Below are 23,594 nucleotides of genomic sequence, written 5' to 3' on the forward strand. Positions count from 1 at the left end.
GAATAAAGCTTTATCAGCATTAGTCATAGCTTCTCAAATATCTTGCCTTGCCAGACAGATTGTACTGCATGACAATGATAGCTTCTTAACTTTATGCCTGAGAGACACTGTTTCTAAAACACTGAGAGACACTGTTCTTAAAAAAAGAGTGCACATCGATCTGAGATATTGACATACTCAAAAGTTGGTACAACATTTGAATATAGGAATGTCTTCTTTATCTTTTTTGTTAACTGTCAGCATTAGAGGAGGATGCGGTTTGATATTCTTCATCGTTGTCACATGAGGAGCTAGAGCAACTGATAGTTGTTCATTCTATTGCTTACAAAGCAATTTTTTTTTTACATCGTCTTTTGTACAATTTACATCGCCTGCCAGCGATGTGAATTGTACAAAAATTTGAGATAAATCTGGATCTTCTTGCACTATTAAAAATGTTTTATTTTTTTTATTTTTTATGCAACTTTTATCCTTTGTTGACAAGTAAATATTTTTAATTAATTTTTAATTTTTTATACAACTGTGTGCAACCTATGTTGACAAGTAAAAGTATTCTGTGAAATAAGTTTTAAAAACTTTCATATGACATCTGTCTAGGTTATTTGTTCTATTCTTTTTTAGAAGTTACTCATCATCAGCTTCTTGACTTTTCATTCAGCGTTGTCAACTAAATTGTTTCTATCGCATCAACTGTAGATCAAATACTCTTTTTTACTTTTTTTTTTTTTAAATTGGTGAAAGTGTCTCCCCTTATTATTGATAGAGAGACGTCACCCTAATCAAATTGCAATTCCTTTGCCAATTCTTTTAAACTCTAAACTTGAATCTGTTGATTGCTACAAGTACCTAGGAATCCTGAACAAAAATCTTAACTCGGATGATCAATGGATAAAAGTTCATAATAGACTTAAGTCAGTACCCTACTTACTAAAGCACATTAAAAATTGGTCACACTCAATTAAACCTACTTCAAATTTACAGATCCTACAGCGCCCCTATACTCTCGTCTTGCAATATTGCAGCAAAAAAAGAGCTACAACTATTTCACAAACAATTATTCAAAGTTATTGAGATCGATGCCATAAACTCACACTAATTCAATATCTGTCAAAATATGGTAGAGCTTATTGATTAAACAAATATAAAATTACTTAAGAAAATCCTATATAACCCAACACATGCAATAACTTCAAAACTATCTCAAACCACAGGCAGATTTCCTGACAGATTATTATATAAAATCAATACTGCTAACACTACATTGTATCAAAAAACGTTTGTTCAGAAATATTTATGTTTACTACAAGATGGTATCGAAAACCTATTCCTTTGTAAGTAATTCACTGTCTGTATATCTCACACTTTTTAACCTAAGAGAATAATACTCCAGATATATTATGAAGAAAAAAGTGTAAAATTCATTTATATGCTATGCAATTATAAATAAATACTTATAAAATAAATAAAATAATATATATATATATATATATATATATATATATATATATATATATATATATATATATATATATGTATATATATATATATATATATATATATATATATATATATATATATATATATATATATATATGTATACATATATATATATATATATATGTATACATATATATATATATATACATATATACATATCTATATATATAGAACCATTAGATGTTGTCCGAAAGTTTTTTCCATATTTTGTTGACAAAAAGTAAAAATTAAAATGCAAGACCGGAATTTTTTTTTTTTAATAATGATAGACTGCCTGCCCCAACCAAACCCTCAGTCGATGTAGCAGCACTCCCTTGCGGGTCAGGCTATTTGTCAGTCGATGTAGCAGCACTCCCTTGCGAGTCAGGCTATTTGTCAGTCGATGTAGCAGCACTCCCTTGCGAGTCAGGCTATAAGATAGTCGATGTAGCAACACTCCGCGCATGATTTACAGTAAAAAAAATAAAAATAAAAACATTTTATTAAAAAAAATAAAAATAAAAACATTTTATTAAAAATAAAAACATTGTTTATATTGTTAAAAACATTCAGAATGTTTTAAAAACATTCAGAATGTTTTTAAAAACATTCTGGTCAATTAAATTTGCGTTTTTGTGGTTTTTTTATATAACAATTAATTTTTAATTAAATTAATGGTTTTGACTTTCGTCCAACACGAAAATGTTGGACGAAAGTCAAAAGTAATTAAAAGTGACGTATGTGTTGGCGTAAGAATCACTTTTTTCCTTCCGCTCTTCCTAAAGCCAACAAACTATAGATCTATATATATATATATATATATATATATGTATATATATATGTATACATATATATATACGTATATACATATCTATATATATATATATATATATATATATATATATATATATATATATATATATATATATATATATATATATATATATATATATATATATATATATATATATATGTGTATATATATATATATATATATATATATATATATATATATGTTTTTTATTTTAGGCTATTGCAAATGAAGCTGGAATTAATTTTATTTCTGTTAAAGGTCCAGAGCTTTTAAATATGGTTAGTGATGATTTTCCATTGCATTCATTGTTAAAATAATAAGTTAATTAATATAATAAATTGTATAACTGTTAAAATCAATCCAAGTATTAAAGAATTGGTAGAAAAGTAAAATACTTTTAAAAGTTCATCTCTAAGATTTGGTTCAGAAAGTAATAGTTATTAATGTTTTTATAATACTTTTAGTTAATAATAAGTTATTAATAATTAATTATAAAATTAGTAATAATTATGTACATTTATTAATATTATTATTTATATAATATTTATAAAATTTGTATAACAGTTTATAACAATAATAAAATATATGTATATATATATATTTAAACATCTACACTTCCAACAAGGCTGCAAGCAACCACTATTAGAGTTTGAAGTTACTGTAAGAGAAAAGATAAAGTTTATAAACCAAGATAACGATTAACAGAAAACTTTAAAGATTGCAAATTATATGAATCAGGAAAAACAAGTTTTAGGAAACGAATTCCAAAGAACCGATGTTCAAAGAATAAAACTAAACAGTAAAGAATTAAGGAGCACTTAGGAACAGTCACAGTAAAAGAACAAGACTTCATTGAATGATGTGTAACACGAGAATAAATTATAGTAGATGGCTCAAAATAGGCTAACTTTTTAGAGAAGCACCCATTCTAGTATTTATAGAAAAGAGAAAGTGAAGCAATAGAATGTGACAGTGGTTGAAGGTTGGCTGTAAGAGTTGGTTCAACTGTGTTTACAATGCGTTTTTGCACCTAGTCTGAAAGAGATAGGGCATCATTCGAAGATCCGCTCCAGATATGGTAACAGTATTCCATAAAAGGTTGGATTTGAGATTTGTAGATATAAAGAATAGAATCCTGAGTAAGAAAGTGTCGAGCACGATAAAGAAATGCAACCTAGCAGATGGTAATTTTGCAATGGATTTGATACCAGAAACTTTAATCACGTTGCATAATTTTTTGTTATTATGTTTTAATAGTTTTCTAGTAGCTTTTATTAATTGTTTTTATTATATTTAATTTAATTTTTTATGTGTTTAATTTGTATTTAATGTTGATGTTTGTGGATTATAAAATTGTATAAATTCAAATGAAAATTTTATATGAACAGTTTTAATTTACTATAAAGATTTTTTAATTATTTATTTTATTTTCAGTATTTCTTCTGTGATAAATCTTGGCTTTTAATGTAGTCAAACTATTTTTAAGTTTATTGTGTCTTGTTCTAATGAGTTTGAACTGTTATATTATAATTGTTTACAATTCATTTGGGGATAAAGTTATACTTTGTTAAAAAAAAATGTATATCTGTATATATATATTATATATATATATACATACATACATATATATATATATGTGTATATATATATATATATATATATATATATATATATATATATATATATATATATATATATATATATATATACATATTTATTTTTAAAAATAACACTATGTTTTTTATTCTTGACATGTAAATTTTCGTAAAATTTATTTACATTTTCAAAAGATTATTTTACAATAAAAAACACTCTGAATAAATATTAAAAAATAAAAGTCTTTACAGAGAAATATTAACAGAAAAAATTACACATATTAAACCAATATATTTATTAATAATAAATAATAATAGTAATAAATATATTGGTTTATTATGTATAATTTTTGTCCATTAATATTTCTCTGTAAAAACTTCTATTTTTTAATATTTATTTCAGAGTTCTTTTTTAATGTAAAATAATCTTTTGAAAATGTAAATAAATTTTACGAAACATGTCAAGAATAAAAAACATCGTATTTTTTTAAAAATAATTACTTATTTTATGCTATTACGATGTTAAAGATATATATATATATATATATATTTTATTTTAATTTAATTAAAGTTTGTTTAATTCAGTATGTTGGAGAGAGTGAAAAAGCTGTTCGCCAGGTTTTTCAACGTGCAAAAAACTCAGCACCGTGTGTAATATTTTTTGATGAGATTGATGCCCTCTGCCCAAGAAGGTCTGAAACTGGTGATGTATGTGTTTGTTTTTTTGTTTTTTTTATATATTTTTTTTAAATCAGAATTTGTAATAATTATATGTGGTTAATCAAAAACCTTTATCATATTGCACTGTGTATATAAAATGCATTTTAACATTTTGCTCAAATTGTATGTATACAATATATTTTAGCATAGATACTAACCAGATAAAAATATACAATATATTGTATAATTTGCGTAGAGAATATATTTTTAATGCAATTTTTTGAAACAGATAAACAGTAATCTAAAAAATAACTTTATTTGATTAAACGAAGGATTGAAGAGTTATTAAAATACTACTGTGTATTTAGATCTTGATGGTACTATTGTATTCTACTCTTTACACTACAATAGTCCAACACTTTTTTCAGATGGTACTATTGTATTTTTCAACACGTTTTTGAGGGAAAAATAAAGAGTAATGCAAATGAAAAATGAATATTAATTTTTCTTTGTTTTTTTTAGGTTATTACTTCTCAAAAAATTTTATGCAAGATAAGTTCCTCAATCATAAATATTATATATAATGAAAAATATACACTGATGTTCTGGAAGGAAATCCTGGTAAGATGTATAAAGGACGAGATAAAAACTACTGAGTACTTGTAGTGAGATAAAAACCATGGAGAACTGGTAGTGAGATAAAAACCACGGAGTACCGGTAGTGAGATAAAAACCACGGAGTACTGGTAGTGAGCTATTGCAAAAGTAAAATTATGATGAAAGTAAGAAGGTGCAGAATAAAAGTGACAATAGAAAATGTAAAAAGTAATAATTAAATTATCAAGATTAACATAAATGTAATTAATTACAAAAAATTATAATAAAATACAAAAATTAAAACAAAATTTTAAAACATGCATGATTTGCAATCAAAACTTTTTGCTATTAACATGCTATTGTAAAGTTTAGCTCTAAAAAAATAAACTAATTGCAGTTTCAAGTTGTTATAATGGCAATAGGATTAAAAATTAATTGCTTCATGTTTTCTTTAATTGATTTTGTGTTTAGAGGTATTTATTAAAAGCCATGCAGTTCATTAATTGGTCCAAATATTTTCTGAAAGCCAACAAATCTTTTTATCTTTGTATTATGTCATAGTTGTTGTCATACTGTTAAAATTAGTTAAATAAAGAAAGAACTACTTGAGAAAATAAAATTTTTGACATATTTATTATTTATTCATTAATAATAGTTCTTGTTTATATTAAATGTTTATCTATAACCAATCCGTTTTATGTACTTAAACACTTATCAATACCTATTTAAAAATAGCAATAAATGTTTTCAATGAAAGATATATTTTTATATGTTTAGATATAAAAACAAGTTTTGTTTTGACAAGTATAAAATTTTGACTGTAGTGGTCAGAACAGAAAGTATTATGAATATGTCAAATAAATCAACCCCAGTCATCACTTTGATAACATCTGAATATAATATAATTATGAATGTCACTTATTTAATCACTTGACTGAAACCCACAAATTTATTGTACTCCAATTACTTTATTGTCCTAGAAAAGAAAGTTCTGTGTAACTTACACCACATTGAGCAAACACTTTAAAGTTCTATTTTTAAATTTTTTTGGAAGGTATTCCATCAAAGTATTCTAACTCTTGTACAGAATATTTTTCACATACACTTGATATCTTCTGGCTCAGTGTTTAGACTATTTAGCATTGAAAAATGTTTTGCTTTTATCATAGTAATGTAAAACATTTTAATGTCATTGAATCTGTTTTTATTCATAACATCAGAAACTACAGAAAGAAAATATTAGGACTATGTGAAGCATTGGGACTAAATCCATTCTGATTAGAATGCCAATTTATTAGTTTAACTCTTCTTTTGTTATGTAACAATTGTATTTTTTTCTGTTTGGCTAATATGTTTTTAGAATCTACAATGTTCTTTAGCAACTTACAGACTACACGACTACAGAAAAAACTTTAAAAAATAACTCATGGGTTTATAATCAAAGAATCATATACCAGTTCAGCCCTCAGAATTTAAGGTTGGCATTTAGCGATGCCAACCTAAAAGTGTTTAACGTTGGCAAAAAAATGCTGACCTCCTTTCTATGTTTTATGGTAAAACCTTTGTATCAAAATTTTTTTTGCTGACCTCATTTTTCCAAATTCCAAGGGCTGCAGTTGATGCTATAATAAAAATAGTTTTTTAATAACTTATATTAAAGTATCATATGTTCGTAGGATTATCCAATAAAAATAACTAATTGAATATTATCCAAATCACAATATGGTTAAAAAAATCATTTTTTATGTTGAGTGTGTACAATTTATTACTTAGGATCAAAATGGTATTGAGATAAATGTAAAGCAACAAAATAAAAACTTTGTTATTTATACTGCAAATACGCACTACCAGATTTAAGTATTTGTAATGGTTCCAGTTAGTAGTGAATGCATTAACACCCAAATGTTTATAACTCTTAATATTGTGAATAAATTGAAGAATTTGTGAAACAAAGCATCCAGTTAAAAAAGCGCAGTACAAATTTCACAAAAAATTCTGTACATGTGGATATAACTCTTTATTTTAATAATCTCTTTGTTCGCCTTCGGTGCGAACATAATCTGTTACAATAACTATGGTGTATACAGTTATTTGTATCTTGTGCAAAATTCTTACTTAATTCAATAATTTTTACTTAATTCAATAGTTTGCTTTTGAAAATATTGTTAATTGTACTTTATTTTAGTCAAGTGCAAGTTCTCGTGTTGTTAATCAACTGCTTACTGAAATGGATGGATTGGAAACAAGGAAAAATGTATTCATTATGGGAGCTACAAACCGACCTGGTAACTTGTTTTGTAAAATAAGATTTAGTGAGAGAACACTGTGAATAATTTTTTTAAATGTTTTTGTGATTTAAGAAGAAATAAATGTGTTTTTTCAATGTTTTTGTTTATTTTTAATTTTTAGATATTCTTGATGCAGCCATATTACGCCCAGGTCGTCTAGATAAATTGCTATATGTTGGTCTACCTAATCAAATTGATCGAAAGAAAATTTTAAACACAATTACAATGGTCTGGTATTTTTATGTTTTTTGTTTTATTTTTTTTTAATTAATGTTGTCAATGGTCAATTACAGTGGTGTGAGAAATATAAAAATAAACAACTTAAAAAGCATAAAACAATGGTTTCATGTAAAAAAAGTTGTAAGTTCTTTGTATTGTTTAATTCAATTATTTCATTGATGTACATTTTGGTTTACAAACTTTTCAACACATTTTGCTGTGAAGTTCCTAATTTTAGGAACATTTTCTTGATTTTAGTTCATATGGGGACCCCACACATTAATTCATTTCATATGGGTACCCATCCCATACATTGATTCAGTTCATATGGGGACCCCATACATTGATTCAGTTTATATGATGACCCATCCCATACATTAATTAGTTCATATGGGGACCCCATACATTGATTTAGTTTACATGGGGGCCCAGCCCATTCATTGATTCAGTTTATATTGATTAAAGGCAAAATAAAAGTGACTTTGCATTTTTTGCAAAATTTGTTCGTACTGTTCTCTGTATGCTGCTTATCCTTATATTTTGAATTAAATTTATATCTGGACAGCCATTAATTAAAAAAACTTTTATGTCCTATAAAGATAGGACATAAAAGTTTTTTTATAAAGGCTGTCACCGATATTTCCATATGACATTTTTTTTTATATCTTCAATTCCAACTAAGCTGCAAGCAACCACTATTAGATTTAAAAGTTACTTGAAGAGAAAAGATAAAGTTTATAAAGCAAGATAACGATTAACAAATGACTTAAAAGATTGTGAATTGTATGAATAAGGAAAAAAAGAAGGGAGGGAATTCCAAAGAACTGATGTTTGAGGATAAAAACTGGATGAATAAGAATTTTTGGAGCACTTAAGAACAGTCACAGTAAAAGGCACAAGAGACACCAACTGTTTAGAGCAGCACTTATTATAGTATTTATTGAAAAGAGAAAGAGAAGCAACATTACAAAGATATGACAATGGTTGAACGTTAGCTGCAAGACCAGGTTCAACTATGTTTACAATGTGTTTTTGCCCCTTGTCTAAAAGAGAAAGGGCTTTATTCAAAAATCCGCTTCAGATTTGGCAACAGTATTCCATACAAGGACAAATTTGAGATTCAATGACTAGGATCAGAAATAAGACCTAAGTCGAGTAGAGAAGGTTAATGATTCAAATTGTCTGGAAAGCGAATTGGAAAGTTGACTATTTGTGTTAAAGATTGAGAAAGGCAAAAGTCACTGACACTGAAGCCAAACCATTCAGTGTGATAAGCATTGACTGTAAATAGAAAGGGCTTGATCAATTTGAACAAAACATTCTTAAGATAAAGGAGAGCGATTTAAAACAAAGAGAAAGGTGATAGAGTAAAGTGGTGCCAAATGAAAGCACATAAAAAATACAGTCTGTAGATTCAAACCTAGTTTCCCTACAAATGGGTGAATTCTTACGAATGTAAATGCCCAGGCCAAGCGTGTGACTATTGGAGTCTATGAATCAAAGGAAGATACCCATCAACAATAAGATCACAAGATAAGAAAGCTGAACTCAAATTATTCTCACAAAGACCAAGTTAATCTGGTGAATTTTGCAAAAGATAAGACTCAATAGGAGAAAAGTCACTTCGAAGGCCATGAATATTAGTGAATGGTAGATTTAAAGTACTTGGTGATGAAGATAGTTTTTTGTGTTTTATAGTTTTTATACTTTAGTCATTTTTTAAACTGCTAAAAGAACTTGACTTGAAGCACAGATAGCACTCAGTACACTCTCTAACAGTCCAAGTAATTGCTTCATTACTACTAATAAACCCTAAGCTGTAACAAAGGGCTTCAATTGTGTCTTCAACAATACACACCAAAAGTACAAACAGGGACATAGTCCATGCGCATTATGGCACTGTTAAGACTCTTAAGTCTGTTAAGATACTTTTCAGCTGTTAAGATACTTTTCACTGTTAAGATACTTTTCAGCTGTTGATGGAATCAGCCTCTCTGAGAGCTAGCACAGTGTTCTGGAAACCTGACTACCAGCTGGCCTCAGAGCCATAAAACCGAGTTCTAAAGTTGCCCCCTCATCAGGAGATAATAAAATGAGTTACCTAGTCATAAAAAAAGAGACATAAGGAAAACCCATGCAATGAGTCAAGAAGATCCAGCATTTGTCATCCTAAATTGGAAACTTTCTGCTAGCTTTTGCCTAAAAAAAGCAAACCCTACAAAGCAGCAGGGCATAGGGTAGGTAGTACAGGTAGTACTTATATTATACCAGTAACAGGGTGATCAAGATGATCCTGAACCTTACCTGACTAACACATGACTATCTAAAATCCAAAAATTTTGAATTTATAGGAAAAGTGCATAGCCCTGCTAATGTGATAGAATTACATTAAATTGAAGATTTTGGTCTGAATTTAAAAGATTGTTTTACAGTAAAATCTTTAAAAACATATAAAGTCTTTGATCAAGAAAATTGAAATGTGCTCAGATCAGCCAGCAGACATTTACAAGAATGAACACTGTTTTTTGTCATAGAATGAAAAACTTATAATTTTATTTAGACGTTTTTTGTACTTTTCAAGTTATTACATTAATAAGTTATATAGTTTTGAATTTTTTAAAATTTTTAGTTATCTCATATTATTGTAAGAAAATATTAAATTATTTAGGGAATCTTTGTGTGATGGTAAATCCAAAATTAGAGCAATACCATTTTTGGTGACAAAAACAGAGCTAAAAAATTGTTCAAAAGATCCATCAGTTTTGCTAGTAGTGCATTGGAATCATAACATTTGACTTTACAAAAAAATAAAACTGGGTAGAACTGACTGTATCCACTAAATCTTTCTCTCTAGAAAATAAATTTTTTTAATTTGCTGCATCATATATACAAGAAAAAGCCTTATATTAGGCATGAGTAGTCATATTGGGAGTTCTTTTGAAATGCTTTTAAAAAAAAAAGTTTTTTGGAGGCTAGTTTCCAATTGCTAAAGATTAAATCTTTTTTTTATTGTGAAGTACTGGAGCATGTAATAAAATAGATGAGCTTAAGTAATAATAAATTACAAATAATATGCTGCAATGGTCGAAGGTTCTTGTGAATGGGGAAGTAGTTTCTACACTGAAACATTTTTATGGCTGTTAGTTAGTATCTAATGAGTTGTTTTGTCAAGTATTATGTGATACAAGCTCATTCAGTTGCAAATGGTATTATTAATTACAAATGGTTATTAACTATATCCTTAATTGCAAATGGTTATTAACTTTAATAAAGCATTCTTTAAACTTAAATTTTTTAATTTTTTTTTCTCCGCAAATTTTATAATAAGCAGTTCTTTTTTTGGTGTATTCATTTTTTTAATTATTATTAATTTTTTGTATTTATTTAATTACTATATATTTATATTATTTTATAATTATAATAATTATATTATATTATTGCATTATTATATTATTGTGTTGTTGTATTATTATATTAAGTGGCATGTTCTGGCTCAAAACTGTGCTTTTGAGTTAGTAATTCAACTTTTGAAAGATCTGGACTACATATGACAAAAAGGGTTAAAAATCTAATGAAATTTGTGCTATAGAATTATGGTATTTAACATTCAAACAATAATCAAATATAGGTGATCCTCAGTCTGTTGAAGATGCTTGGTTTTTTGATTATTCAATAGTGACTTAACCTTAGTTTGTGAGAGAAAAAAATCTACTTGGGTAAGATAGCAATATAAATAACTATTAAAAACCCTAACATTATTATGCTTTGATGTACTTCTCAGCTGGTTGCTAGTCATTTTTTTTTTCTTGCACTAAATTAATCGAATTGTGCAGATGCTATTATGACCAATTTTCAACAAGAAGTTGAGCCAATTTCAGTCCTAAATAAAGTTTTTTGTGATGGCACAAAATAGTGCTTACTGACTGCAACCTACCTACTCCCTTAATAATCTCCATCCAGGAAATTGCATTTGGTTTTATAAAGCTTCAGCTTGATTCCTCTTACTTAAACCTTAATTTGTTTATCACAAAATACAAAATCTGTTTAAAATAAATATAAAAAACATTAAGTGTCTTGATGCTGCTTGGTATACGAACAATGTTGGTGCTGCTTTGTATACAAATACTCCACCACAATCATTACAACTTCACAAGGAAGATAAAACAACTTCACAAGTAAGATAAGACAACTTCACAAGTAAAACTTCAATAAAAAGATGAAAAAATTGCCGCCAAATCATAATCAATCAAACCCACCAAATCAATTTGCTATTTTAAGTAAAAATAAGACAGTTGCAAATTGCTATCTTACCAAATCAGGTTTTGTTTCTACTAACCAATGAAGAAATCACTTTTGAATAATTAAAACAAGCATGTTCAATAGACCAAAGACCACCTACTGTTTGAAGCAAAGACCACTCACTGTTTAAAGCAAATCAAGTTAAACAGCATTTTTCTACTTCACACATTTTATTAGGTCGTTGTTTTTAACTCACTTTTTTATATTCAGCCTAGATCTTTAAGAGCCGGTGAAAACTTTTAAAACAAATAAAAAAACTTCCATACTTCCATGATCTAGAAATTAATCAGATATGAATCTAATTCAAAGTATAAGGATATCTAACATAAAGAAAACTTCACAGCACAAGTAAACTTGTAAGTTAAATCAATGTATGGGCTAATGGCCCTGAAATATTTCACCATTCACCATTTGTTTAATAACTTTTAAAATAAATAAAATTTAATTGGAATCGAATGTAATGTATTTGTAAGTAATATAAATATTTTATTTTTATCTAAAGAACGGAACAAAGCCAAAGATGGCTGATGATGTTACTATTGAAGTGATTGCTTCAGATCAGAGGTGCGAAGGATTCAGGTGTGTATATATTTTTATATACTTTTATGTACAGATTTTTTTTGTATGTGTAAGTGTTTATGTTACGCAATATGCATTAAAACGAGTACAAGTTTTTTGAATTATGGTTGCAGTGGAGCCGATTTGAGCGCACTTGTACGTGAAGCTTCCGTTACTGCCTTAAAAGAGTTCATGAAAAATAGTTTTAAAACTAGTTCTACATCTGTCTCAAATCCATCAACAGGTAGTGATGTTTTAAGCAATGGTTACGGTGTTGAAGAGAAAAAAACAAGCGATGTTAGCGATAGTAATACCTTTTTGCCGTCGCACCCCATCAACACTTCCAAAACTGAAGAAACCAAAAAGATTCTTGTATCTCGAGCTCATTTTGAAACAGCATTTGAAAAAGTTAAACCTTCAGTTTCAGGAGCAGTAAGTCCTTTTTTTAAGATTATTTCATTTATAGTGTGTTGAATCTCTAAGTTTTTTCATGTGTGCGTCTACGCTTGTGTTTGTAAAAATTTTGAACGAATTATATTTATAAGAATTCAACAAAACCAATGGATTGAGCTTCAGATGATTGAGAGATTTTTTGTTTAGGATCGAATATGGTATGACGATATGAAAAAGAAAAATGTACGAAAGTGAAAAAAAAAGAAAAAAAAATTCGAGTTGTTTTTTAAAGTTTTACCTCGTCTAGAGTTGTATTTACCTCGTATAGAGTTGTATTGCGATATTATGAAGAAAAATGCGTGAAAGGTAAAATAAAGAACAGTTTATGATTTCTATAAGTAAAATATCAATGTTTTTTTGTATACAAATGTTAAAGTATCTTTCATTGGATTGGTTAGCTTCTTTTTTATCGTGCTTGTGGTGTCCACAGTAATAGAATGTCCTACATTTTTACAGAATTTTCAACCTCTCCTCCTGCTAATGTGCGCTTTGGTAATGTCCAGGCTCTAATACATTAATTATATATTTCAATATGTTTTTTTAATAAAAAGAAAACCCACGAAGTAGATATATGAGCTTGATATTATGTTACAAAAAATCCTTTTAGTGGGATACACCCATAGGTTTTGAAATAAATGGAAGAAAGTTTTTCTTATTTTCAATTAATATTTAAAAATGAGTATTGCTGGTTTTAGAATTTTGTATGCATAAAAAGTTTTTGCTTGTTTGAATCAACAGTATGTGTAGACAATTTTTTCTGGTCAAACTAAACAGTGTGTATGAAATTTTTTGCCAAAAATTTCTTTTAAAATTAAAAAGAATAAGTTTCCCCAAATAAATTAACTTCAGTTGAATTTTATTTTTCTTATTTATTCATATGGTTTAGTTTATGCTTGCTTCTTTTAATTACATTTTTAAAATTAATTTTATATAATTTTTTGTTTGCTGATTTATACTTCACTACGTGCAATTGAATTTTTTTTATGTTATTAAATTTATCACGCCAAAGATATGTCGAATCCTGGGACCATCTTTCCTCATTCATGCAAATAGACTTTTTCTTGGTGATGGAGTTAGGGAGCTACCTCCATTTTGTTAGCCTTACTTTTGCAATTATTATTTTTTCTATTTAATTATATATTATTTTTTTATCTAAACTTTATTTTATCTAAAAACTTTATATATTTAAAAAAAATTTATACTTATTAAAACTCAAAAAGATATGGAGATAATAAACTTTAAAAATAGTTATTCCTTTAATTTCAAGAAAACATTTTTTTTGTCTGTGTTTTTGAAACAATTCTTATTTTTTCAATATGCGGACAATATATAGATTTTTTTTTGTAATCGATTTTAAAATCCCTAACGCTGATTGTGTTTAATAGTCATTCAAGTAAATTAATTAGAATTATTTGATTTATTACAATTAAGTCGTAAACTAATTGAAATTTATTTGTTTTATGTATTTAATTCTATATACATAAAACAAAATCAACACGAAATTTCTACAATTGTTGGAAACCAAGCTTAAGAAATGATTCAAAAAATTCGAATAATTTTTTTCGAATCGAAGCAGCAATCGATTCGCGAATTGAACCGAATTGATTCGTAGGAGCCTAGTTTTATTATAATAATGTCTATTACTACATTTTTAAAAATTTTCACAACTTTAATTAAATAAACATATACACACGTATTCAATTAAGGTATTGGTTTGTTCAATATCCAGATATTAAACAAAGTGTTTTAAACAAAATTGTTTTTTTTGGATTTTGAACAAAAGAGATCTGAAAATTCTGATGAGCGATGTCAATTCTATTTATTTTATACTTTATTTATAACTAGGTAATTCATAAAAATCACCTAAAAAAATATTTGTACTAAGTTTAAAAACTTGCTAATCTGATTAATTACGGAATAAAACTTACTCTAAGCCATCGTACCAATTAAAACCGACCAAAACAACCTCACAATAATTCCTCACATTTACTTGTTAGTAGTTTACTCGATTATACTTAGACAGGTATTTTTAAAAAATTTTCTTTGCTTAAGGAAAGTTTCGAACAATATTTCAACCTTATTTTAGTAGAGTATTGCACTCTATCAGATTTTTATCATTGTACAATATTTTCATTATATATTATAATTATATATATAATTTAATGATGATTTTGATCCAATAAAAAGGTCTTTTTTTCGTGGAAACATTTTTTTACAAGTTGATAGTAATTAACACCTCATTCTTAACCAACTCATTCTTAATCCATGTCGCAAAACTTGCCCAGAAGTTAGGTTTGAACCACGGATCCTTTGTTTCTGAGTCAAGTGCACTACCACTGCGACACGACTGCTCACTTAAGCAATTAAAAATGAATCAAAATGTCCCTTATTAAATTTATAATGTATTCGTCTCTATTAAATAAATAAAAATAAACTAAAAGTAATTATTAATGGACGTTATTAACTAAATCTTTACTAACTAAATCTCTATAATAATAACTATAAAATTATTAAAAGTACAACTTTTATTTATTATTCCTTGTTAGCTTTTAAGTTGAATTTTATTGTTTTACATTTGTTTAATGTAAATAAATAAAATTTAAAAAAAAATAATGGTTTTAAATAGTCTAATAGTTTAAAATAAATGATAACAAACAAAAAGCAGTTTAAAACAAATAATACATTTTTTACAAAAGTTTCAAAATATGGCCGACGACACGGGTTTCGAAGTGGAGGGGCACTATTGTCAATTTCTAAAAAAAGTCCTCTCTATCTGAAATTTTCTAAAAAAAAAAAGGTCCTTTAGAAAAAAGAGGGGAGGGGTACGTGCCCCCTCCCCCCGTGTTGTCGGCCCTGCAATTCTTTGACGCTTTCCAAGTTAGAAGGTTTTACAATTCACTCTTGGATAAATTTTTGCATGTCAAGCTTTATGTTTAGAGTTATTTTTAACAATCTTTTACTTCCCACTTCCAGATAAAGTAGAATTTTCACCTAAAAACCAAAAAAAAAAAGTTTCATCAACATTACCTTGTAAAAAGTGTTCCATGCGTATTTGAAATAAGTCATGTTAATGGTAAATTTCAAAAAATTACTAAAATATTACATTCAAATATAAAATTGTATTTTTTTTTTTTAATCTTATAAGAAAATATAAAATAGAAAAGACGTATAATAGATTATCTGAAGGGTTAACAAAGCAAATATCATTTAAAACCGTGGTATAATTATTTTAGCGGTAAGTTGATAGGGCGTCTTTGGGTTGAAAAAGGAAAATTTGAAATGTAGTTTGTATGATTTGTAAGCTGTAATCGAAGTGGATTACACTCTTAAATGTTGATTGAATAATTACGCGGTATATTAAAAATAATGTTACGACGAAGAACGTTTCTTCAAAAAATGTAATAAAGCGGTAAAAACGACGTATCTTTGCAGCTATACAATATATAGCTATAATATATTATAACTCTTTGAATGAAAAAATATAAAAATACAGTAAATTTTCTAAAATGAATACATTTATCTTGAGGAAGAAGAATACATACGCTGTCTAACTGTCAATTTGTTTTATGTTAATATGTTTTTCTTAATCATCTCGTCCCATTCTTTTTTTTAGGGCAGATTGTACTTACAACATTGCAAGAAAAGCGGAATAAACTTCCTCATTAAAGGTTCTTTTGTGATGCTCTGCAATTGGACAGTTAGGTCTTTTTTGAGCACTCTAATTACTAGAAAAACAACAACAACAACAACAAAACTTTAAGTTCTATCTATGAGGTGTATTTAAAAATTTTTTCATGTTATTTTTACGTCTTTCATAAAATATTGAGCGTGGTTGTTTTACTATAAATAATTTGTTAAGCAGGTTTTTGTAAACAAACATTTTTTTTAAAAGTCTTTTCGGTTGATATCTTCCCTATATCATATTACCCTATATAGTTTTAACAAAAGGTTTTTTCTAGCGTTTTTCTGATTGTGGTATATACAAAGTATATTGCGTTTTCTCAGCGTTTGTTAGTCTTTAATCCATCATTTACTTTCTTTAATTCAAGATTCATTTCTGAATTTAACCACTTAATATTCATAACAAACTCTAAAATTTGAGTTTCCTAAAGTTTTGTTTAGAAATTCAAAACTTTACATATGAAGGAAAAAATGCACTTTTTGAATATAAAAACTTTAATTTTTTTTTTTTATATTTGGGTATTCAATTCACACAGTTCTTCAGAAATCTAAAATTCACACAATATATTCACACAGTTCTTTAGAAATCTAAAATTAAAAAAATAACATTTAATTCTCGATTTTCAAATGCTGCAAACTTTTTGTCACAATTTAATTTTTTGAAGTAAATACTGAAAAGTACAAAATAAACCAGCTCATTTAAATTTTATGGATCTATGAATTAAACTTCTTACATTAATCTGATTTGGGATTAGATTTGGGATTAGATTTGGGATTAGGTTTGGGACTAGAGTTAAAAAATTTAAATAAAAGTATTAAAATAATAAAAGTATTCAAATAAATAAATTATTCAAATAATTTTGATAAGAAAAAATATTTTTGTTGTATTTATTTAAACTAATATTTATTAGAATATAAAAATTTATTTGAATAACTATTTTTTAGACTATTGTATACTATAATATATACTATATTATATATATATATATATATATATATATATATATATATATATATATATATATATATATATATATATATATATATATTTATACTCCTACATCAACAAACAAAAACTAATAAAAGCCTTTACTCAGACCCATAACAAAACATTAATGCCAGATTTTAAACCAAACACTCAAACTATATCTTATGTTAACAGTAAAACTCTATTTAGTAATACTGAAGTAGCCACTCTACTGTGCAGCTTAGACAAATCAAAACTGCCTGGAGTAGACCAGTTACATCCTATTGTTCTTTCAAAATGTTATAAAAACCTGAGTTTTCCATTATCTTATATATCTATGAAATCTTTTGAAACAGGTATTGTTCCCTCGCTATGGAAAGATGCAAATATCTCACCTATCTTCAAGAAAGGATGTAAACTTGAACCAATAATTTACCGTCCAATCTCGTTGACTTCAATTCCAAGTAAGATCATGGAGAGATTAGTTAGAGAATACTATCTATTCACCAACATGGATTTGTTAGTGGCAAATCTTGTGCCATGAACCTCTAAGAGGTGTTAGATGTAATTACAGAGACACTAAATCATAATTTTATGGCTGTCCTAATCTTACTGGACTTTTCCAAAGCTTTTGACAGAGTAAGCCACGAACTACTAAATATAAAACTTAATGGCAATGGGTTTGATGTAAAATTATTTGCTTGAATTTCTGATTTTTTAAAAAGTAGACGACATAGAGTAGTCTTGGGTGGTGTGTATACTGACAGGGCGAAGGTATCAAGTGGGGTACCACAAGGATTGGTTATTAGACCACTACTGTTTTTGATATATATAAATGACATAATAGAAATAGTCAAGAACTTTTGTAAGCTTTTTGCAGATGATAGTCAGCTCGTTGCTACGATCAAAAACAATATGGATATCATATCAGTTCAAAATGACCTTGACGCCCTCATAGACTGGTCCAAGCTATGGGAGATGTCCTTCAATATTGAGAAATGTAAAATTATAAAATTCGTTGAAAAACCAAGCAAAAATCTAGATAACTGTTACTTCACTCTGAAAGACGATACTGGAGCTGATCTTAACTTTGAAACAACAAAAATTGAGCAAAATCTTAGCGTAATTTTTAACAATAAACTAAAATGGAACTACCACACTAGACATGCAACAAATAAAGCAAATATAATCATAGGTATGCTTAAGCAAACATTCAAATCTAGGACAGGGCCTATTTTTGTTAGATTTTTTACAACCTTTGTTCAACCTCATTTGGAATACTGTGCATCTGTTTGGAATCCTTTTCAAATGAAAGACATAAGGGCTCTAGAAGCCGTCCAGAAAAGAGCACTAAATTGGTTCCAGCTATAACAAATTTAGATTACAAAGCCCGTATAACTTATCTCAATCTACAAACTCTAGAACAAAGAAGGCAACGAGGGGACATATACAATATTTTAAAGCATTCAAGGGGTTTAATGAAATAAATTGGTTTCATATCGATGCCATACCACATTCCCTTTTAGCACAAGGACCTGCAAGTAATCTTAGAGGCTCTAAATTAAGACTGTCAAGACAATTCACAAGAAACCAAGCTAGATTACTTCTTTACAAACAAGATTGCATTCTTATGAAATAAGTTGCCAAATCAAGTTATCGACTCAAGAAGTGTCAACGAGTTCAAGAATCGATATGGCAAGTTTATTGTCGCCGAATAGGCATCTGCTAAAGTCTGCTAGACAGACTTCATGAGAAATTTAATTTTATTCTCATTGCAGATTATTGTATTATATTATATATATCATGTTATATATAGGGGAGAGTGGGGAGAAGTGGGACGCGAGAGAAGTGGGACAGCCTGAAATTTCTAAATAGGAGTGGTGCCTAATTACTGTTAGTTAATGTAAACAATTAAATTTCTTGCCCTCTATTTAGCAGAAATTGCTTTATTTCCCTGCGTGCGATAGAAGCTTAAATTTTGAAAGGTATCTCAAAAAAGGGTTTACATTGGGGTGAAGTGGGACAGAAAAAAGAAATATTTATGCCCCGCTTTTTCCCGTCGCCATCTGATTATTTCGATTGGTGAAAGCTCTTGAACATTTTTATGTCGATTAGATGATTTTATGATTTTATCTGTTTTTATTAAATAATTTGTGTTAAAATGTTGTTTTTAATTCATTTGTTTCATTTTTACTCCCATTTGTACCACTTTTCTCCAATGGCACGGTTTCTCTAAAAGCAAACACTTATATATTTAGTTATAATTGGCTGGAAACCTAAGGGGATTGAATCAGTGCCTAAAAAGAAGGTTTATTCGTAAAAACTTGTTTGGTTCAGTTAATACATCAAATAAAAAAGATATTGCAATTACCCGAAAAAAAAATTTTCGTTTCTCCCCATTCTCCCCTATATATATATATATATATATATATATATATATATATATATATATATATATATATATATATATATATATATATATATATATATATATGTATATAATATATAAATATAGTACAATATATATATATATATATTATACTATATATATTTTAATAATATTTTATTAATATATTTAAAATAATACTATATCATTTTTAATAATAAATATTTTAAATAATAAATAATATAGTATAATATATATATTATACTATATATATTTTATACAATAATATATGCATGCATAGCTTGCTAGTAGATAGCTATAGCTTTTAAATGAAAAAATACAGTACTGTGCAAGAGAAAGTAGCACTTAAGAGATTTTTAATATATTCAAGATAAGATGTCAAACAAAATGAAATTAAAACGAAAATATAGGTACAAACATATTTTTTATTAAATTGTGTAATATAATACAAGTTTTATTAAAAACATTTAAATTTATGAGTATACATAAAGACTTAATATTTAGTGCGACCACCTTTATTTACAATAACATCTTGGAATCTTTTATTTATACAGGTTTTCAATAAATATGGTGGGGATATTATACCATTCTTTTTTTAGAACTTTACAAATCTCATTTACATTCTTTGGCAACCTTTCCATCTTCTTTCTGTCTAAGTAGTCCCAAACATGTTCGATTATATTCAAATCAGCGCTCTGAGAAGGCCAAGGCATGGTTTGAAGCACTCCTCCGCTTCCAGATTTGACAAACAATTTTTAACTAATTTGAAAGTGTGTTTGGGATTGTTATCCTGTTGTAGGACAAAATAATCCCCAATCAGTTATTATCCAGAAGGCACAGTATGATTATGTAAAATATTTTTATATTTATCATCTGTAAGCTTTTCTGTTATTCTAACAATGCCCTCAATCACTTTTATTGAAATACACCCCCAAACTTGAATATTCCCTCCACCATGTTTGATAGTTGATGATAGACATGGCTCCTTCAATGCCTCTCCCTTTCTTCGCCTAACATACTGACGTCTATTCGTCTCAAATATTTGAAATTTAGATTTGTCTGTAAACAGTACCTTGTCCCATTGATTTTTTTGCTACTCTTTGTGCTCTCTGGCGAACTTTTATCTTTTTTTTTTATTACCTTTGCGAAGTAATGGTTTTTTAATGGCTACACAGCCTTTTAATCCAGATTTTATTAAAAATCGTCGCACAGTAGATGCATGTACTAAAGTTCCACTAGCTCTTTTAAGATCTTGAACTAGTTCTGCGCTTACTTTCTTGCGATTTTGTGGCGCTGTTATTTTTAAAAACTGATAATCATGTAGGCTTAACTTCTTGGGGCGACCAGACTTCTTTTTATCCAATTCATCACCAGTTTCATTATATTTTTTAACTATTTTTTGAACTGAAGCTCGCAAACAATTCACACGTTTGGGTATTTTAACTTGACTATAGCCCTTTTCATGTAAAACAATGATACAATTTCTGTCATTTATTTTTATTTTTGGCATTTTATTAGTACCGAAATTATATTATTAACAAAATCATTACCTAAAATAAATAAACATAACTTTATTTAAAACAATATCATAGTTTAATTTAATAAAAACTCAATAATATTTACTTATACTTATTTAAATGTACATTTTTTAAAAAATTTCTTTGGTGCTACTTTTTTTTGCACAGTACTGTTGTAGCGAATTAAGAAAAAATAATAATTTGAAATAATAGTTAATTATAGTTATCTAATTGCCTCACTTAACTCTTTATCTAACTATTCACCCCGTTCAAAACTTATATAGCAAACAATTTTGTATTACTATCTTTTATTAAATTAAATCATAACATGGTATTTAATTTGTTTAAATTGATTGAAAAAATTTAAACAACAATTAATTTGACTGAATTTGAAATAATTAATATAATTATCAATCTCTTTTCAATATATAACAAATATTCTTAAACTTAACTACGAATTTATTTAGAAATATTTTAAATATATAGTTTGTATTAGAAACATTTTAAATATATAATGTTATATCTTTTAAAAAACTTACAAAAAAGACCTTGGTGATTGACAGAACAGTTGCAATAATAGCTGTTTTCCGCATACATTGGTATGCACGTGCTGTTGTTTTTACAAGGCGATCTTTCGCAAGGAATACTCTAAACAAACAAAATTAAAAAGTTACAAATGCATGGTTGACGATACCAGGGGGAGAAGGAGGGATTGGAGCGGGGAGGGAGGGGGAGGGGTGTCAAAAGGCGCGTGTGTCCTCCCCCTCCCATTTTTTAAATATATTTTTATTATATATCAGTATATTTTAAAAATTTAAACCAATTTTTAAATCATTTTATTTTTGAACTGTATATCTGAATATTTTACCTGAATACTTGCGTGAAGCCATCCATCACTATGCTGAATTAAATTAGGAAAAGAATATTTGTTTTCTGATAACAACTGGCATTGAAACGTCTTTTGATTGTCTACAAAGATATTGTATGATGTGCAAAAAGTTGTTTGGACGCACTTTTGCAAACATAACGACTGATGCACTACGTTTATATTCATCAAAGGAGAGTTAGTTACTAAACGTGTGTTATTTATCCTTTTCATCGAAACAAAAGAAACTTTTGATTTTCCATCGTTATAATTTATCGAAGACGAAAACTTGTTTTCGCTCACACCCAAAAAAAAATTAAAACCAAATATAATTAAAATATATTCGAATCTTAGTTTCCAAAACATAGTTTTTGTTTTTATTGTTTGATTATTTCTTTGCCTAATACATTGTATTTTTTTGCAGTAAAAATAATTTATAATATGGCGTGTATTTTTTCTAATGTTGTATAACTTATAAAAAGTTATAAATATTCAATTAGTTCTTAGTTAATACAGTTACTCTTATTGTTTCAATATATAATTTAAAACTGGTTTTAAAAAATGCTTTAATTTTTAAAAATCTAATTCAAATTTATTTATTAGAAGATTCAATAAATGGTTTTTTGAAATTAATGAGTAAACTCGGACTTCGAGTTTACCGTTAGCTTGCGTAATTTGAATTTGTTACCTCGAGTGTAAATATAGTTGTTTATATAAAGAAACTTGATGTATTTAAGCAAACTTAATTAGCGCAATCTAACCAGCGTTATTTTGTAAAAACAATTCAGCACTAGAGATTTCTCAAGCTTTTCTTCCAACTTTTTAATATGGACTTGGATTCGAACCCGGACCCGGACTCGGACTGGTTCCGGCACATCTCTAATCGTGGACACAAATCACCGTTGCTCATCTTAATAAAATAAGAAATTCTTGTTATGAGGAATATGTGAATTTTTATTTTTCTCAACAAAATAGCGTATTAAAAAATGATCTTTATATAAAGAGCCAGAAAGTAATTCCGCTCTTTAGAATATAACTTAAAAGCTAAGTTAGCAGTATTAAACCAATTTTCAATAAATTCCATGAGTACTGCTTCCATTTAACAAATCAATGACATCAATATGGAATCTGGTGAAAAAAATTGGGTATTTGTTTGAACTCTAAACAAATAGCCTCCGTTTAAGTTATTGGCCCCCGA

The 23,594-nt window shown here is 27.5% G+C and overlaps 1 protein-coding gene and 1 long non-coding RNA gene across 5 annotated transcripts in view; one reads left to right on the forward strand and one right to left on the reverse strand.

Annotated features, from left to right (window-relative positions):
• The window catches only part of LOC100208140 (nuclear valosin-containing protein-like), a 47,496-nt gene extending 34,149 nt beyond the window's left edge, over positions 1–13,347 (forward strand). For all 4 annotated transcript variants that reach the window (XM_065806013.1, XM_065806014.1, XM_065806012.1 and 1 more), the window contains exons 20-26: positions 2,506–2,568; positions 4,471–4,593; positions 7,328–7,427; positions 7,552–7,658; positions 12,451–12,527; positions 12,641–12,938; positions 13,107–13,347. In XM_065806013.1, the coding sequence (XP_065662085.1) occupies positions 2,506–2,568; positions 4,471–4,593; positions 7,328–7,427; positions 7,552–7,658; positions 12,451–12,527; positions 12,641–12,938; positions 13,107–13,154 (816 nt within the window). In that variant the 3' untranslated portion in view covers positions 13,155–13,347. The remainder of the gene's footprint in view (positions 1–2,505; positions 2,569–4,470; positions 4,594–7,327; positions 7,428–7,551; positions 7,659–12,450; positions 12,528–12,640; positions 12,939–13,106) is intronic.
• A 2,053-nt stretch (positions 13,348–15,400) lies between these two features.
• On the reverse strand, positions 15,401–22,847 carry LOC124810933 (uncharacterized). Its single transcript, XR_010641102.1, has 3 exons — positions 22,400–22,847; positions 22,071–22,179; positions 15,401–15,950 (listed from the first exon to the last, which is right to left on the reverse strand). It is a non-coding gene; the product is annotated as an uncharacterized LOC124810933 (long non-coding RNA).
• Between the last annotated feature and the right edge of the window lie 747 nt (positions 22,848–23,594).

The sequence above is a fragment of the Hydra vulgaris genome, chromosome 09, assembly GCF_038396675.1.
Source record: "Hydra vulgaris chromosome 09, alternate assembly HydraT2T_AEP".
Classification (NCBI taxonomy): domain Eukaryota; kingdom Metazoa; phylum Cnidaria; class Hydrozoa; order Anthoathecata; family Hydridae; genus Hydra; species Hydra vulgaris.